This window comes from Lissotriton helveticus, chromosome 9 (assembly GCF_964261635.1).
Source record: "Lissotriton helveticus chromosome 9, aLisHel1.1, whole genome shotgun sequence".
Lineage (NCBI taxonomy): Eukaryota > Metazoa > Chordata > Amphibia > Caudata > Salamandridae > Lissotriton > Lissotriton helveticus.
In genome coordinates, this window is record NC_136070.1 from 255,376,730 (window position 1) to 255,396,079 (window position 19,350).

The window sequence follows — 19,350 nt, forward strand, 5'->3', positions numbered from 1 at the left end:
AGTATTAGGTTGCCAATTGTATATTTTGTACCAAGTAATATTTTGCCACTGGAGTGTTATATTCCGGCCTCAAAAAATCATTAAAAAGTTACTAGACCTGCAGGTTTAGTTCCTTAAAAAATCTACTCGAATTATGTTCTTGACTCCTAAACTGGGTTTAAATTGTGATCCTGGCAAGTATTTTAATTCACTGAGACACCATTTTCTTTATCATATGAGAGCACCTTCAAATACGCATGTTCAGCATGTCTGCTGTACAGAAATCTCTTGTATGGTTTAATAGACTAAATGTTTGCTCCATATATAATACAAATCTAGCCACATTCAAGGTGCACATGATCCCTGACTTGCCTCAGTTCATTAAAGCATTGTCATCAGTGCAGGGGCAAAAATGTGTCTGAACTCATGTGTAAAAACTGTTATTTTTATTAAATACTTAACTAAAGCATGATGTAGCAGCACACTGTCATTTGCAATCAGCAGAGTTTACATTTAAATGCCCACATAATTTCCCACTGGTGTAGTTTTAAAAATATATGGTGTACAATGGCTGGAAATCTAGTTTCTGCAAATATGTCATTTGCAAATCACCAAGTAGTGTTGTGATTTGTTTTGCTCCTATGTAAATCGTTCTTTGCATTACACTTTTGAATTACAAAAAAGTTATAATTCCTGATGTATTTTGAAGTAACTACTATTCATTCACATGGTGTTTAAATATTGTGTTGGAGAAAAAAACTGACATTTTACTACATTTTGTTTGACAATAACTGTCCGATAACTCACTTGACAAAAAGCACTAACTACAATAAGAGAAAGAAATGTAAAAAAATATTTTCCAGGAACAGATAATTAACTATTAGTAAAAAGAGCAACTTGCATTTGACCTCTGTCCTTTAACAGACCGGAAATGTATCAAGACTAAAACCAAATGTGTTTATTGCTCGTTCACTTTCTGAATGAACAAAACACCTGTACCTTCCAGGTTGAATTAAAAATAGCTCGACCTGATAACATGTCACTCGACATCGCGAGTGGATTTTTCGAGTCCTGCTATTGTGTTCATGACTCTTGATGACGAGTTACCTGCTGTATTGTGAAACTTTTTCCAAGATAGTGCATGGAGGATAGAAGCAGAGCGCATATTGCATGCTGGCACTGTGGAGCTCCTAGGCTGACATAAAATTGTGTAGGTTGAAGATTCAGTGGTTAGGAAACTTTCATATCGCTCATTTTAATGAAGTGAAATAAAAGGTTTGGAAAGAGTTTACAAAAATACATTTCTACCTACTTTTTCTCCAAATAAATTGTAGTCCCTTTTAAGAGTGCATGCTAATTCTGCCTTTATACAAACAGTTCCACCCCCTTTTGATCATGGTTTGCTTTTACTAGATTACTTCAGTGGCTCATATTCACGCAGATTAAGTTGACAATGAATTGAATTCTTTCTCTGATTATGTATTTTGTGCTACTGGGATGTTTTTTTTTATTTTTTAGCATATGACCACTGAGTTTTTACTTTGTCTTTATTGGATTGTTCTATATCTTGGCACTGAAAGTGTGTTTCTTTTGCAGACTTGATGGCCCACCTGGTGGAGGTGTACAGCCCCCAGTACGATTTGAAGGACCACGGTTTGACGTACCCCCTCCGGGCGTACCTGGCCCTGGTGTGAGAGGCCCGATGCAAGAGCAGTGGCCAACATCACGATTCGGCAATCCTCAGAGCAACACACAGCGCTCATCTAGTTTCACCCCAGGAGGATTATGGTGGAGAGGGCCTGAAACGTCTGCAGCAAAAGAAGAGCAACAAACTGAGCCCATGGAAACACAAGAGCAATCTGCTGATTACTCGGACGTTCATACATCTGGTTCGGTTCCCCCTTTTTTAGGCCCAGACTCTGCATCCAAACCACCTCTCCTTTTCCATTCAAGGGATGATGGAAAGAGTTCTCAGACAGAAACAAAAATGGAAGTAGATATCCCTGGAATTTCAAGTTGGAACAAAAATCCCCAAAACACTGAACATTTATCCAAATCTGTTCCACCATTTGCAGCGCCGAATCAAAAGCCATTTCCAACATCTAATGCCCCTAGGTTTTCTGCAGTAGGAGCTGCTGGAATGGGGGGGCCTTTAGGAGCTGCAAACCTCACTGGGCCTGGTGATGGCAAGCTTCAGGCAGACTTTCGGGACATGGGCTCAGCTAGACCATTCAGCAACTGGGATAAGAGCTCAGCACCACCTACCGGTGACTGGGACAAAGGCTCAAAGCACCCAGATGGCACTTGGGATACTGGCCCCAAAGGGCCTGATGGCTCTTGGAACCAAGGACCGAAGCGGCCGGATGGGGCTTGGGATCAGGGACCGAAGCGACCAGATGGGGCTTGGGATCAGGGACCGAAGCGACCAGATGGGGCTTGGGATCAGGGACCGAAGCGACCGGATGGGGCTTGGGATCAGGGACCGAAGCGACCGGATGGGGCTTGGGATCAGGGACCGAAGCGACCGGATGGGGCTTGGGATCAGGGACCGAAGCGGCCGGATGGGGCTTGGGATCAGGGACCGAAGCGGCCGGATGGGGCTTGGGATCAGGGACCGAAGCGGCCGGATGGGGCTTGGGATCAGGGACCGAAGCGGCCGGATGGGGCTTGGGATCAGGGACCGAAGCGGCCGGATGGGGCTTGGGATCAGGGACCGAAGCGGCCGGATGGGGCTTGGGACCAGGGACCGAAGCGGCCGGAAGGGGCTTGGGACCAGGGACCGAAGCGGCCGGAAGGGGCTTGGGACCAGGGACCGAAGCGGCCGGAAGGGGCTTGGGACCAGGGACCGAAGCGGCCGGAAGGGGCTTGGGACCAGGGACCGAAGCGGCCGGACGGGGCTTGGGACCAGGGACCGAAGCGGCCGGACGGGGCTTGGGACCAGGGACCGAAGCGGCCGGACGGGGCTTGGGACCAGGGACCGAAGCGGCCGGACGGGGCTTGGGACCAGGGACCGAAGCGGCCGGACGGGGCTTGGGACCAGGGACCGAAGCGGCCGGACGGGGCTTGGGACCAGGGACCGAAGCGGCCGGACGGGGCTTGGGACCAGGGACCGAAGCGGCCGGACGGGGCTTGGGACCAGGGACCGAAGCGGCCGGACGGGGCTTGGGACCAGGGGCCGAAGCGGCCGGACGGGGCTTGGGACCAGGGGCCGAAGCGGCCGGACGGGGCTTGGGACCAGGGGCCGAAGCGGCCGGACGGGGCTTGGGACCAGGGGCCGAAGCGCCCGGAAGGGGCTTGGGACCAGGGACCGAAGCGGCCGGACGGGGCTTGGGACCAGGGACCGAAGCGGCCGGACGGGGCTTGGGACCAGGGACCGAAGCGGCCGGACGGGGCTTGGGACCAGGGACCGAAGCGGCCGGACGGGGCTTGGGACCAGGGACCGAAGCGGCCGGACGGGGCTTGGGACCAGGGTCCAGGAAGCCAAGCTGGCCGTGGACGCCCGAGTGGCCCCTGGGATCAAGGCCCGAGGCACCTTGGTGGTCCTTGGGATCAAGGCCCCAGGCGGCCAGTTGGCCCCTGGGAAAATGACCCAATGCAAACAGATGATGATTGGGTTGAGGACCAGAATCCACCAGATAATTGGGAACAGGATCCAGATCAAGCAGAAGACGATTGGGATCAGGGCCCGGACAGTAGTTGGGAGGAAGGTCCTTTACGGCAAAGTACAAATTGGGATAAAGGTGCAGTCATGTCAGGAAGTGTTTTGGATAGAGGCCCACCAAGACCAGTTGGCAACTTGGAGAATGATCCAGATAGAATGGGTTCCAATTGGGGCAAAGGTCCAGATAGACCTGGAAACAATTGGGGCAAAGGTCTGGTGGCTCCAGGCAGTAATCTGGATAGGGGCCCCATGAGACTTGGTAATTTAGATAGAGGCCCAATGCGACCTGATGGCTTTGATAAGGGCCCCTTCCGACCTGATGATTCCTTTGACCGGGGCCCAATGCGGCCTGATGGCAGTTCAGATAGAGGCCCCCTGCGCCCGGATGGGGGCTTTGAGCGGGGCCCCCTTGGCCCAGATGGGGGCTTTGAGCGTGGCCCCATGCGACCAGAAAGCTTTGATAGAGATGCACAAGGACCTAGTTGGGACAGAAGTTTAGAGAGGCCAGGCAGCTTAGATAGAGGTGCAGTGAGGCCACTCATGAATATAGAACGGGGATCTGGAAGACCAGGTGTTAATTTGGACTCTGCTTCAAGACCAGGTAGCCTTTTTGACAAGGGCCCAGACAGACCAGGCACAGATTTCGACAAGGGTCCTATGCGACCAGGGAGCCTCTTTGATAAAGGTCCAACACGGCCAGGTAGCCTCTTTGACAAGCCCATGGAGAGGCCTGGCAGCTTGCTGGATAGGCCCATGGAGAGGCCTGGCAGCTTGCTGGATAGGCCCATGGAGAGGCCTGGCAGCTTGCTGGATAGGCCCATGGAGAGGCCTGGCAGCTTGCTGGATAGGCCCATGGAGAGGCCTGGCAGCTTGCTGGATAGGCCCATGGAGAGGCCTGGCAGCTTGCTGGATAGGCCCATGGACAGGCCTGGCAGCTTGCTGGACAGGCCCATGGACAGGCCTGGTAGCTTGATGGACAGGCCCATGGACCGTCCTGGCGGCTTGCTGGACAGGCCCATGGACCGTCCTGGCGGCTTGCTGGACAGGCCCATGGACCGTCCTGGCGGCTTGCTGGACAGGCCCATGGACCGTCCTGGCGGCTTGCTGGACAGGCCCATGGACCGTCCTGGCGGCTTGCTGGACAGGCCCATGGACCGTCCTGGCGGCTTGCTGGACAGGCCCATGGACCGTCCTGGCGGCTTGCTGGACAGGCCCATGGACCGTCCTGGCGGCTTGCTGGACAGGCCCATGGACCGTCCTGGCGGCTTGCTGGACAGGCCCATGGACCGTCCTGGCGGCTTGCTGGACAGGCCCATGGACCGGCCGGGCAGCCTCTTTGAAAAACCCCAAAACCGACCGGGCAGCCTCTTTGACAAGCCCCAAGGCCGGCCAGGCAGTCTTTTTGACAATCCTCTGGGTAGGCCTGGTGGCCACCTTGACAGGCCTGGCCCTGACCGCCCTGGCAGCATGTTTGACAAGCCTCCTGGCCCTGGCAGCATGTTTGACAAGCCTCCTGGCCCTGGCAACATGTTTGACAAGCCTCCTGGCCCTGGCAGCATGTTTGACAAGCCTCCTGGCCCTGGCAGCATGTTTGACAAGCCTCCCGGTCCTGACCGCCCTGGCAGCATGTTTGACAAGCCTCCCGGTCCTGACCGCCCTGGCAGCATGTTTGACAAGCCTCCCGGTCCTGACCGCCCTGGCAGCATGTTTGACAAGCCTCCTGGCCCTGGCAGCATATTTGACAAGCCTCCTGGCCCTGACCGCCCTGGCAGCATATTTGACAAGCCTCCTGGCCCTGACCGCCCTGGCAGCATATTTGACAAGCCTCCTGGCCCTGACCGCCCGGGCAGCATATTTGACAAGCCTCCTGCCCCTGACCGGCCTGGCAGCATATTTGACAAGCCTCCTGCCCCTGACCGGCCTGGCAGCATATTTGACAAGCCTCCTGCCCCGGACCGGCCTGGTAGCATATTTGACAAGCCGCCTGCCCCTGACCGGCCTGGCAGCATATTTGACAAGCCTCCTGCCCCTGACCGACCTGGTAGTATATTCGACAAGCCCCCTGGCCCCAGCCGTCCTGGAAGCATTTTTGACAAGCCTCCTGCCCCTGACCGCCCTGGAAGTATTTTTGATAAGGCCTCAGACAAACCTAGAAGCCTATTTGATCAGGCTCCTGGTAGACCTGGCAATACATTTGACAAAAACCCCACAAGACAAGGCAGTCATGATAAGGGACAAAGTAACACTTTTCAAAAGGGCCCTGATAAGCCAGATAGTATTTCTGAGAAGGGTTCCAAAAAACCAGAAAGCAACTTCGAAAAGGGTCCTGTCAGAACAGGTAGCAACATAGACAAGGGCTCCACCAAAAAAGACACCAATTCTGACAAGGATTCTGCAAGACCAGGCAGTAATTCAAACGGTGCTACTCAGAGACTAGAGAAAAGTTCAGAAAAGCTTCCAGAGAAAGCAAGTGGTGGTTTAGAGAAGAGCCCAGTAGACAGCACTTCAGATAAACAGACTGAAAAAAAACCAGACCAGAGCTCAGCAAAATCTGGTAACGAGAAGAGTCAGGTCCCAGTAGTGGGTGGTGCTCTGAGCTTGGGACCAAAATCAACAGCTGGGGGTTCAGGCAAAGGCCCAACAGCAACTGCTGGCCTAACCAAAAGCCCAGCATCAACCGGCGGTACAAGCAAGAGCCCAGCAACAGCAGATGGCAGTGGTCCGACCAAGGGCCCAACAGCAGCAGGGAGCAGCGGTCCCAACAAGGGTCCGACAACAGCAAGCAGCAGCGTTCCGAGCAAAGGGCCAACAGTAGCAGGCGCCAGCGGTCCAAGTAAGGTCCCAGCAACAACTGAATCGGCCGGTAGCAGTCCGAGCAAGGGTCGAGCAACAGCATCACCAGGCAACAGCGATCCAAGCAAAGGCCCAACAACGGAAGCAGGCAGCAGCGGTCCCAGCAAGAGCCAAACAACTGCCGCAGCAGCAATCAGTGGTCCCAAAAAGGGCCCAGCAACAAGTGGTGGTCTGAACAGTGAGTCAGAAGATGCTGTCAGTACTCTGAACAAGAACTCTGCATCACAAGGTGGCAATTTAACCAAGGGCCCTGCAGCAGGTGGCATTTCCGATAAGGACTCTCCAGCTGGGGGGGGTGTTGACAAAAGCCTTTCAACTAATATATCTGACAAAAGCCCTGCGGAAGGCGGCAGTTCAAGCAAGAGCCCTGTAGCAGGCAGCACTGGTAACACAGGTCCATCGACAGGAGGAAGCAGTTCCACCAAAGGGCAGGCTAGAGGAGCCAGCAGCTCAGACAGTTGCACAGTATCTGGAATTAGTACGGGTAAAGATTTTGCCCCATTGGCCAGTAGCAAGGATAAGACATTGTCAACAGTCACAAGTTTGGATAAGGCACCAAGTGCTACAGAGAGGGACTTGAACAGGGGCTCAGGCACAACAGACAGCCACTCAAATAAAGGCTCATCTACAGCAAGCGGCAATTTAAACAAACGCCCAATGATGGATAGCAATCTGAACAAAACATCAGCTGCTGGCAATTTGAACAAGGTCCCAGCTGCTGCAGGAATGAACATGGGGCTAATGTCTAGTAGTCAAATGAACAAAGGACAATTCACTGGTGGTTTCAACAAGGGCCCAACCCCTCTGATGGGCGGCAACATGGAGAGGCCCCCACTGATGGGCGGCAACATGGAGAGGCCCCCACTGATGGGCGGCAACATGGAGAGGCCCCCACTGATGGGCGGCAACATGGAGAGGCCCCCACTGATGGGCGGCAACATGGACAGGCCCCCACTGATGGGCGGCAACATGGACAGGCCCCCACTGATGGGCGGCAACATGGACCGAGGCCTGGTGACAGGAGGGAGCATAGATCCGGCGAGATCAGATAGTCGGGACAGAAAACCTGAAAATAGTCATGGCAGGGGCCTCATCAGAGCTGAAATTCGAGACCGGAGCCCCTTGAGACCAGGGATTCGTGGTAGGAGTCCCTTAAAGATGGGTAATCGTGGGCGGAGCCCAGTGAGAACAGGAAATCGTGAAAGGAGCCCCTTGAAATCTGGGAGTCATGATGTGAGTCCTTTAAGACACGGTGCTCATGACAAGAGACAAGAAATGACCAGAGAGAGACTTCCATTGGCTAGACCAAATGAAATGGATGAAAGGCATGGAGAGGAGTCAAGTCGTATTCCCAGAGCACCATGGCTTGAAGAAGAAAGAGTACCAGCTGATGTTCCTTTTGATGTTCGAGGAAGAGGAGACTTTCCATTGGGGCAAGAAGGAATGCAAGACTGGAAGAAAGAGCCACATTGGAGAGAGCAAGATCCAAATTTCCAGCAAGGGCCCCGTGATCCCTACAGCAGGGAAGAAAGAGTGCCACTTCGTCCTCCTGGTCCCTCTGCACCTCATGAACTTGACCGTGATACATGGTGGGATGATAGAGAGAGAGAGCGAGATTTGGGCAGAGACTTGGACAGATATGAAAGACCATATGAAAGGTTCAATCAGAACCCTAATCGAGACTTCTCTGGGTCTCGAGATAGAGGCTTCCATCATGATAGAAACTATCCAGGGGCACCCCTCTCTCGCAGGCCCCTGTCTCCTCTGCGACCTCTTTCACCTCTTCCTCCCCTTCCACCTCTTCCACCTCTACGCTCTCTTTCACCCCTCCGTTCACGCTCGCCAATCAGAGCTTTGTCCCCTCTCCCTCCTCTCCCACCTTTGGACAGATTCCGGGAGGATCGGTGGCGGGAGGAGAGAGACAGAGACTTTGTGTATGAGAGAGACCGCCATGAAAGAGACTTAAGGATTCGAGAGTTCCCAGATAGACCATGGCATGAGGAAAAAAGTCAAGATTATCCACCAGAAAGGCCCTGGGACAAAGACCGGTTGGGGGAGAGATGGTATCCACCAGAAACCAGAGATCGATTTGAGGGCCGCCTGGATCCTCTTCTTCCGTTACCACCTCTGCCTCCCCCAGGTCCTGCTGTGCACTCTTCAGCATTACCTGAAGCAGAAATGAACATGGACACTGAGCAACCACCAGCCATGGCGGGGTCAATGGTCCTAAGTCAGAGGCAGCATGAGATAATCTTGAAGGCTGCCCAGGAGTTGAAAATGCTACGGTGAGATGTGCTCTGCTTTCTGTCAAGGCAGATTGACCTGCTTGTATTTTACATTTTGAATGGATTCTTAACAGTTTGCTCACTATTTTAGATTGGGGATCCATGATTGTTTTTTTCCAAAGTAATTGAGTAGTGAACGTCTTGTAAAGATTTTCAGAGTTTGCTTGCTTTAGGATTCGCTTACAGTATGAATTGTGTGCGGGCTTTACATGATGTGGAGGGGCTTGCTCAGTTGTTTATGTCCCTTTGCCTCAAATCCATATTATTCTCTTCATAGTACCCTTTGGTTGGATGGGACCAGTAATTACATTTTCACCCATAGTTTAACTCCATGTGAGGTGATTTTTCCTCCCTTAAGGTCTAACAAAACTTTGTAAGCCATAGACTAATGTGTTCTAAAGGCTGAGTAATTGGGGGAATTGCTTATATTTTATTTATCTCGAGTCTGTGAAAGTTAAACTTTTTATAAAGCGTAATGAAAGTTTCTAAATCAGTCCTGATAGAATGTCAGTTAAAGTTACCTAGCCCTACTCTTAGTTTATGAACCGTGCCTCTAGGTGCATAATCGCTAGATTTTAAGGGGGGTATGTCTCTGCACTTGTTGAGCAGTACTTTCCACATGCGATGTCAGACTCCGCTCCAGAAACAGAACTTTATTAAATGCACTCAGGAAAATCTGAAGTGCTGTTCTTTTACGTGGTAATTTGACGACGCTGTGCTTTGCGTATTGACAGGCGTGAGGAATGAAGCAGTCCGACAGCAGACCTTTTTGAAGGCAATTGATTATATGTGGAAACTGTTAAAGTCTGTGTAGTTAGGTTGTGTAGATACTGGTATTTTGTTTGCTGCTCTGACTGTCGTGGTTTTATTTATAATGACCTAGTTTTTTATTTGTTCTCAAAGTATTAGTCTTGGAGAGGTGGGTGCTCCATCAGTCACATATGAAACCATATTTCTTCCTGTAAGTAATTTCACTGGTCTGATGGAGTGAAAAAAAGCTCAGCAAGAACAATAAAGTTTGTTGAGGTTCTGGGGGGTGAATAGTCTTAAGTGTGCCTGTTAGTCAAGATAAGGAAATCTATGTAAATGCACATTTTTCATGCAAGTGAGTTAGTGTGATCATCATTTTGGTAGCTTGCTTCCAGTGTGATGTCACTTATTTTAGTGATCCCAGATCTCCCTAACAAATCTTCAATTGCACTGCATTGACAGGCATGCAACATTGAAAATAAAGCCAACAAATTTGTAAAAGTATTTGAAATAAAGGTTCTAGGATACACCACCAGAACAAAACGCGTACACATCCTTATTCTGTAGTCCCTTATTGATCAATGCCTGGTACAGCTGAAGACATTCAATCAAGACATTAGCAGTGCTACACCAAAATGCGACAGGGGAGCCTGGTAGTTCTTACTGTCTAAAAATGCTTTGATTTTTCGATATGGTGGCTGAACAAGTCTTCACTCAATTTTGTTGTCCTCCATTATTGCATGTTAAAATTGATGTTTTTGTTCATTTCTTTATGTATTAGGCCAATAGATGCTTGTGTGTCCTGCTGGTCTTGACTTTTTTTTTTAACTTGCAATAATAGAGTAAGGTGATTGATCATGCATATTAAGTTACTTAACCAGAATCCCTGGCCACCATGTGGCGATTGATTAGAGCATCACTTTTTCCTTTAATGCATTTCAATAGCATTGTGACTATCTTAGGACACTAACTGCATTGACTGTTTTCCTGCGTTGTCAATGAGGGTCTGTAACGTGTGATGGGTCTTGATTCAATGGCTCTAGTCTGGAAGATGTTTGTGTAAAATTCTCTTTAATTGTTTACCACACTTAGATCATTTGTTTATTTCTCTGGAGAAAAAAAACTGCATAATTCTCTGTACCATTCTGAGATCAACACACTTCCTCTTTGCCAGTTGGAATGCAGGAGACCGTACTCAAATTATAGAACAAGCATAATACCCACTGTTTGTGCTTCCCCGTAAAATGTGTTTAGGTTCATTTCCACAAGTAATGCTGCTACAAAGATGTCCCATTTGCTATTGCTGAACACTTCCTCTAATAATTTTTTACAAAGAGTTGGGCATTTAGTGTTTGCTGTGCAGCGTCACTTATTTTAGCTCCTTCTGCACTCTATTCCCACTGATGTCCCCTGTCCCAACAGAATTTAATGGAATAGAGTGGATAAACCTGTCAAAAGTAATTTTCAGTTCTCATACGAGAGGTGAAAAGAAGAGCACCATGACGTCCTGAAATGAAAACTTAATGACTAGCTGGACTGCACTGAGCAAGCCAGATGTCAGTTTCTTGGGATTCACAACATATTTGGCGTTCCAAATATTGGATGTCTGCTGAAGTTAGCTTGTACAGATTGTTTTCTAGACCTGGGTCGGGCAATCCTAATTTTCTTGTAAAATAGTGCAGTTTATTCCACCATCGCATGCATGGATATAATTTGAGCAACAACTGCACAATAGTGTTTCTTTGCGGATCATTTGTAAATCATTAACTTGCCATTCAAGGGTGTGAGTCTTCCGAGCCCTTTACATTTTTCAAGACAGTGCAGTCTTTTTGGAATCTATTGTTTATCAAAAGAATAAAGTTTTTTTTTTTTTTTTTTACTTAAAGATGACCACCAAAGCTGTGAAAATGATCTCCACAACATGGCTTCACATCAGATGCAAGACATTTTCGATGGAGTCCATTCAGTGATCAGAGATTCTAGGAGACGAGTTTGGTGCTAAAACAGCTGAACAGATTAAGCAGTTTTGCCATTGTTGCATTTATCCAGTGGAACGGTGTTTGAAGTACTCAGATCGTTAAGTCCTCCCTCAGCCTGTTTCCAAATGATGCCGATTTGTCAACTGTTTTTCCGAAGATTATTATAGTATTGTCTTTTGCAACATGAAAGCTGCAGGTATAGTCTTGCATGAGCAAGTCTTTTGCCTGCCTTGAACATTCTAAATCAAAATACAAAAGCTGAAAATAAAACTTTGATCGGTGTTCCATAGTAACTGATTTTATGTGATGGTTCAACCAACACTAAACGATTTATTAATCTGTTGCAGAATGCTACAAATACTCCATCACGGGATTTCACCTCTGAAGCTGCAGGAAAATGTTCTTTTGGAGGGAAATGTCAGGAAAACGGACTAAATAGGCAGAACTTATAAACCAATACTGACATGCCTTCTAACTGGTTACAAAATCTAATGCGTTTGTGTTGCAAGACAAGGCTACCTTTTGTCAAGAATATTGCAGAAATTCCAGTCTGACCAGGAAGCCTGGATAAATATACACGAAGGCCATCAGGGCACAGTAAACGGAAATTGAAGACTGCCACTGATACATATATATATATATAAAAAAAAAACTTCTGTTATATCGATATTTTACAGTTAGTTCGAAATGTTTAAACGGTTTCCTCAAAATCTGAAGTATCAAAACGTTTTGTCATTCTCCATCTGAAATCCAGGAGAAATAGTTGTAAATATGTTTTAAAATGTGATATGGGAAGATTGATTGTTCACAGGCAACACCATTAATCGGTATAATTACTGAAGTATGCAGTAAGGATTTTCTGTTGAAATTCCTTTGAGTTCTCTTTCCTCCTGCCAAGAGAGGGAAGTAAACCATCACATCTCAGATTGGTACAGATGATTAGAACTTGCAGAATGTAATTTTTCATTTTTAGACTGTTTTTGGTAAATCTGTCTGACTGTAGTACTTGTTTTTTATTTTATGAAAATAAACAGTCTTGGTTCAAACCTTAAACCGTCTTGTTTATTGGATCCTCCTTTACTTATCATATTGCCCACCCTCGATGCGACTGATGCTTTAACGACAGTACATTGATTTTGTGGCTGTTACTGCCCCCCCTCTTGTTAAACATTTTTAAACTGATACTTCGTGGTATGGATAAAAAAAATCTGCAGTCTTAGCTATGTAGGCAAATTACATTGGGGCAACATTACTTCCAACCAAATAATGCTCTTTAGTGCACAGTTTACCTTTTTGAAACTGGTTCTGTGTATGTTGAAACAGGGCTTTACTTGAAAAGGTACCAATCAAGCACTTCTCTTTAAGAAGGCAATATTTCGTGGGGTCGTGCCCTAGAACAGTTTGGCAGCCTGTGCAGATATTTTCCAGTACTTCCTGCTGCTTATATCTGTATCAGGCAAGGTAACCCACCTAATTGTCTAACAGCTCAAGGCAGCAACACACTTGCTTATTCCTGATGCTCCTGTTAACTTCTGGTTTGCTGGAGGAAGTCTGAATTCGTAGCGCCCCCCCCCCCCTTTCCCGGTTACAAAAAAACTCCACAAAGTTCTCAAAAGTTTCCATCAAAACCATACCCTATATTCTGCAGTTTCTTGTATGTACACTAAGATAATGAAGCTCTGTAGCCCTCCATCGAGGAATTATTTTCCCAGAATTGTAGAAAGAAATGTGTGGCTGGTTCAGGAGTATACTCCCCCCCCCCCCCCCCCCCCCCCTTCAACAGTGTCTACTAAGGTGGACAGTGCTCCACTGCTCATTATGGTCTGTTTGACAGCTGAGCTGTCAGTAGACAGTTGTAAGCATCACTAGAGAATGGCTTTAGTTATGCCCACATGTTCAAGCCAGGCGTACATGTTTTGATGGGACAGAAGTTATGCTCTTCCACAAAAAAGATACCTCTTCGCGCATCTGTGATCATTTTTTTTATACAGACGCCTACGCTTGAACTTTAAGAGGCACACAATACTGTAATGCCATTGATGTATATTAGATAACTAGATTTGTGTTTTTCTCTAGCAGCAGCACAAATGTGAAGATTGCAGTCATTAACCTACATGGTGACAGTTGCACTGTCAAGACAGATCGAATAATCCGTCTTGACAGTGCAACTGTCACCTGATCTTTTAGGAACACCAGTATTATTCTACAGTTCTTTGCTTATACACAAATACATATATAGTCCTACATATATAGTCCCATATTTACTTGTAAAGCTTCACATTACTATACAACATTCCTTTAACGTTGGACCTATTGACATTGCTGATGCTTGTTGTAAACTCTTCGGTCTGGGAAGACTGGTCAGTGGTTCATGTCTCTTGTTCTCCATTCCACTTGATTCAGCAGCTTTACCTCTTTCCTTTCCCTTTTTCCTTTTGTTTAGTTTTGGTTGATTTTGGGGAGTTCCTTTCCAGCTGCAGTAACTGGTCAGTCATCTCCAAGTCTGGTCTTACCAGTCCCTATTTTTCTTGGCTGGTGCTTTGTAGTGAAGTCTGCCCGATAGTATTCCAATGTCGACCATCTATTGTTACCGTGATAACCTGGGTTGTCATTTCAGCTTAAACCTTTGCATGGCTTCTGCTGCAGATTCAAGCTGTCCTCCCTTTTCTTAGGTGTTTTTGTTGATGGTTTAGATCTCCCTGATGTAATTGTCTTGACACACTGTTGATGGCTATAGAGCTAGTTTGGGATTTAATTCTGTCAAGTGATCTGGCCAACTGCTGACTGCATTAGTAATAAGCTCTGCTACTTTGGACTAAGGATCTATTCTCCCTTCCGTCTTGCCTTCAGGAAGTTAATCGAAGACTTTGGCACTGACTAGCGCAACTATCCATAATACTATAGAACATTTTAAGACCAGCATTGTTACTGTAGTTTTGCTTTTTTGTATGATTGTCACAAGTACTATATGCAGCCCATTTAATGGTAGCCTTGGCTTTAGAAGAATGACTAGCCTAGTTCCAATTTCTAGGGTTTGCTTGTAATCTGCATGTGAACCCACTGAGGAAACTTGTTAGCTTCACTTGGGAGTCTCTGAACCTTTAACAATTAAAAGTGATGGCTTTCTTAAGCTACAATGGTTTCCCTGAAAAATACAAATTTATGGGAATCTGGTCACAAAAATGGCAATTGTATTTGACGGTTTCCTAACCAGTGAAACTGGTACCCTAGGCGGTGCTGTCTTTTGACACGACTGATTCATTTTCATTGTTGCTGTTTAGTATATGAAGAGGTACACACTTTTATCTGTATTTCCAAAATTGGAAATTACCTTGCAGTATTGTCACAATAGCTCATACTATCTATTGTGAAAAGAATGCATATAGCTTAAGTAATAACATTTGCTCTTAATTTTGATTACAGACAGACTTCATAGCTTGGGGCTCTGGGTTTCTGGTGGCAGTGGCTGCTTATTACACAGGACTCTCTCTCCTTTAAACAGACCAGGATCTACATACAAGCCCGTACATCCCTTTGACGCGAGGTTCTTTCTGCTACTTTAACTCTTCCTAATAAAACTTTGTAGCTTCAGGAAACCTGCATTTTGATTCTCAGTTTCTAGTAGTTATTTGTGGTTTAATGCTTTGAATTGAAAGTTACTTTTTGTCCTACCCGAGATTTAGCACTCAAAGCAGCTCGTAGTGAGCTTTATGCGTAGAATGATTGTCATGAAAGGCTTTAATGTGTTTCTCTGAGCTAGAGCCTTCATGTTCTCTGAATTAAGACTTCAAATTCATAAAGTAGTTTTGAACCCCCCCCCCCCCCCCCCTTCCAATTCTTAAGTGTACGGTTACTCTAAAGCTTGTCATTTCTATGCCTCAAACTATGCCGACTGAAATTGTTGAGTGCTATGTAATTGTAGTAATTTATGTCATTATATATAGTCCTGTTGTCTTGTGCAATGACCTGTCAGTAGCACATCTCTCAGATTAATTCTACCAAATGACTATTCCCTAAAGTAGCCTTATAACTGCGGATATAGCTTCATACATTTCAATAGATCCTTATGAGGAGATTCAGTTGGCTCGTCAGTTTTCAATGGATTTCTTATGCGTCTGACATGTTCATAATACGAAAATTGGCCTCGATTTTCATTATTCCCTATCCTAATCGTTAAGCTGTTCGTTTTTTTTTTTTTTTTCTCATTTGGACTGAGAATTTTCATAGTTGCAACTTTTCACATGGAGTGTTGCTTTGTTCACTAATATCCCTAGAATTATTACTGCGCTTTAATATGTTGAAGTTGCTGAGCTATCTTGCACCTGTGCTTTTTGTCCCTCGCCCATCTAACTTTTTATACTAGACTCCACAGGTGGCATGATACCCATCCTGCAATGATTCCTTCACTGGAAAATGTTCCCTTGTCAGTTGTCCCTCAAACTTGCCTGATCATTGGACCTCACTTTTGGTCCCCCTGCAGGCAGATGCAGGGGTTTCAGTGTTCTGTTAGCAACATTGCCAGTTAACTTGACTCCATGAGCTTGTAAATTGTTTGCTTGCACATTTTCCACGTCTTCAGAAAGAAAGTGTCTAGGAAATATTTATATACCCATAGTGTTTTCTCTATTACACTACATGCCTGATTTTTTAAGATAAGGTTGTAGTTTGTGATTTAATTTTTCTCAAATTCCCACTGCATCAGCAGTGCCACTGTGCCCCCGCAGCCTTACTGGAATGAGCAGTTGGTTACTGCATATTCGTTTTTACAAAAACAAAATCCCAAAAGTTCATGAAAGCAGAGCTAAAGTTGCCTTTATTTTGGATCAATACATAAGTCTTTCTCTACTCACTAGGTGGTAATCTTTATTTTGGAACATCAATCCGTCTTTATCTGTTTGGGTAATAAAAACCAATCAAACATTTTAAAACCTTAAAAGCAAGAGGTACATTAAGTATGGTTCCTATTAGACGAATAAATAACCTTATTCCTGCTTCAAAACCTAGTGTGGATTTATCCAATAAAAAATAGCGCCTAAAATTCCATGATTATATAACAATATAAAATGCAAAAGCAGTGATAATAAGCCCTTTAAAGGTTTATTCCACTTTAGCTATTTCCTTATTGTAGCCGTGCGATGTGCAATTGGTTAAGGTACTTATTCTAATATATCCACGTTGGTGCACATTCCTTGTTTTGTTCTTCCATTCTGCAATTATTATACATATAGTTACAAAGTTTTTTAAAGATAAAACTGTTCCAGGGGTAGCATTCTAGTTTTCTAAGTCAGCTTGCCAGAGAAGTCTACTTATTTGTGTGAAAAATGTAACGCCTCGACAAGTCAAGATATTAGATATGCCCTCTATCCAGCAGATCACTGCTTGTCTGCATGTGCGAATATTTAAATCATTAAAAGTAGATTTAAAAAGTAATTTCCTTAAATCCTTAACTGCAGGGCGCATACACAGCAAATGAGTTATTGTTTCATTGAAATAGCCTCATAATCGCCAGTTCGCTGCTTGTTGTTTGCTTTTCCATGATGGCAGAAGATCCTTTGAGTCATGCATTCCTAAAATATATTGGATGAAGCTTTTTTAACTTCGTGCGAAAGTGGGCTGCAAAATAATCTTGAGGCTTTACATGTGTGTAGGACTTTGACTGTCCATGCGTGTCGTTGTTTGGTCAGGTTTTTTTTCTCATCTTCCAGAAAGGATTTCTTCTTTGCAGAATTATTGCAAACCTTACTCTTTGCCCCTCTATGCTGATTGAATGCCCAATTCTTCTTGAGATTTTCTTGAGTAAGCACCCCATGTATTGGATGTTTCTTGGTCCATTTGAACCTTGATCTCTGCCCAGCATAAGCTGTTCAATGAGCTGGGTTCCGATAATCTGAATTTGTGGCATAGCTTCACAAGGGAATTAATGCTTCGAAACTTCTGGTTCTGGAGACCACATTCTAGGCGAACCTGTGCGGGGGATGCAGACTTGGGGAGACTAAAGATGGCCTTATACACCTTAGTCTGGAGCTCATTCAATAACTCAGATTCCTTGCCACACAATGTTTCTAGGCCGTATGACAGGGTTGGTAAAGTTTGTGCTGCCACCACTTTTATTCACCAGTTTGAAGGCGAAGATTAGTGATTGTGCTTTGGCTCTTAATTTAATTTTTTGGTCCTTATGTCGTTCCCCGCCCCAGTTTTATGCCCAGGTATTTGTACGAGGCTTGATCTTTGACTTGGTCACAGTTGATGTACCATTTGGACTTGTTTTTCTTAGGATCCACCTGGCGTATGACAGTTTTTCTTTTTTTTTTTATTAAACTCCAAACTTTCCTGGTTGAGGTAGATTACCAGGTTTATTGTTCTTTGCAGGCATATCACACTGGCTCATCACCACTATATCTGCGTATTGTAAATAAGGGATTGGCTCTTTGGCCAGGATGGGTGGGAGAGCATATGTTTTGTAATATCTGCTAGGTACAAATTGAATAGACTCCAGGCCAGAACGCAGCCTTGTTTTAGGCCGTGCTGGGTGTTTATCCTGGATGATAATCATCCCCCATCGCCTAATTTTACTCTCAGCCAGGTTTCGCTGTGGAGGGCGATCATTGCATCTAGTAATTCAGTTGGTAGCCCCTAGGTTTTTAGTTTTTCCCATAGTCTATTGTCACTCTATCTAATTCTGATTTCAGATCGATGAAGCATGCAAGTAATCGTGTTTTTTTTTCTTACTGCCTTATCTGTTAAGTGCCAGAGTTGCCAGGTTTGTAGTTTCCATTCCTGACCTAAAAACCGTTTCGAACATTAGAATTACACTATTCTCCTCTATCAACTCTTGGCGGTGGACTAAGATGCATGATGCGTATAGTTTGGCCTCTACATCGATATCGGTCTATAGTTTTCAGGCTGGCTGCGATTCCATCTTCAAAGATTGGGTGGATTATAGTCCCTTTCCAGGAATTTTGTAACTTATTCGGTCTATATATGTCGTTGAAAAGGGGCGTTGGGTAGTCTGCGCAGAAGTCAGGTGATTGCTTACATAGAGTATTTGGGAGCCAACTCGACCCTGCTGCCTCCTCCTTTTTTAGTTTTTTTTTATTATTCCTTTTAGTAGTTTAGCATCGGTTAGGATATTTTGTCCATTACGATTTGTCTGATTCTGTCTGGTGTCGATCTTCTTGGGGGTGGGGACTGATATTTGATATTTACTACTGTGCCTCTTCTGTTGCTTCAGGTGCCATGATCTCCTTAGCGTGCATATTGTATTCTGTTATTGTAGAGTTTTAGTACATGTTGTTTCCATGTTTCTTTGCTTATTCCTGCTTCTTGTTGGAGTCTTTGTCCCTTAGTCAAGTTATTTATTATTGCCCAGAAATCTCTGCTATTTGGCAATTTACTTGCCCAAAGTAATTGATTGCAGATGGCCTTGTACTCTTTTTGCTTCACTACATTTTTCCTTGTAATTTTTCCGCATTTCCTTTAACTTGCTCTTGCCTATTTTTATCCCCTTTCTCGCGGCGACTGCCTGAAGTATCATTTCTCTTGCGATCCTCCTTTTCTGGTCACGCAACTGAATATTAAACTGTGGTTCGTTCCTGTCTGGGAATTACTGGGAATTTTTGTATAAGAGCTTGACCCAATTGTTAACTATTTCTTCTTCTTTCAATGTCCGTTTGGTTCACGTGATCTTGAATTGTATCCATGATTGACTTTGTGTCTGATCCTCGCCACTTTAGTTTCCTCAAATTATACGATTCTGGGTAGGGAACCAGTTTGATCTTCACAATTGGCAGTAATTGATTTCTCTCTGGGCGTGGACAGACTTGAAAGGAATAAATGTTGTGGA

At 45.6% G+C, this 19,350-nt stretch overlaps 1 protein-coding gene across 7 annotated transcripts in view; it reads left to right on the top strand.

Moving 5' to 3' along the window:
* YLPM1 (YLP motif containing 1) overlaps positions 1 to 19,350 on the top strand; it is a 1,323,976-nt gene that overhangs the window by 133,857 nt on the left and 1,170,769 nt on the right. For 6 of the 7 annotated variants that reach the window (XR_013600905.1, XR_013600906.1, XR_013600907.1 and 3 more), the window contains exon 4: positions 1,576 to 8,778. Coding sequence is in view for 4 of the 7 variants with exons in the window: in XM_078659897.1 (XP_078516023.1) it covers positions 1,576 to 8,778 (7,203 nt within the window). In the remaining 3 variants the exon portion in view is untranslated. Of the gene's footprint in view, positions 1 to 1,575; positions 8,779 to 11,414; positions 12,561 to 19,350 lie in introns of those variants that run through there. The other variant, XM_078659900.1, reaches the window with a different exon arrangement.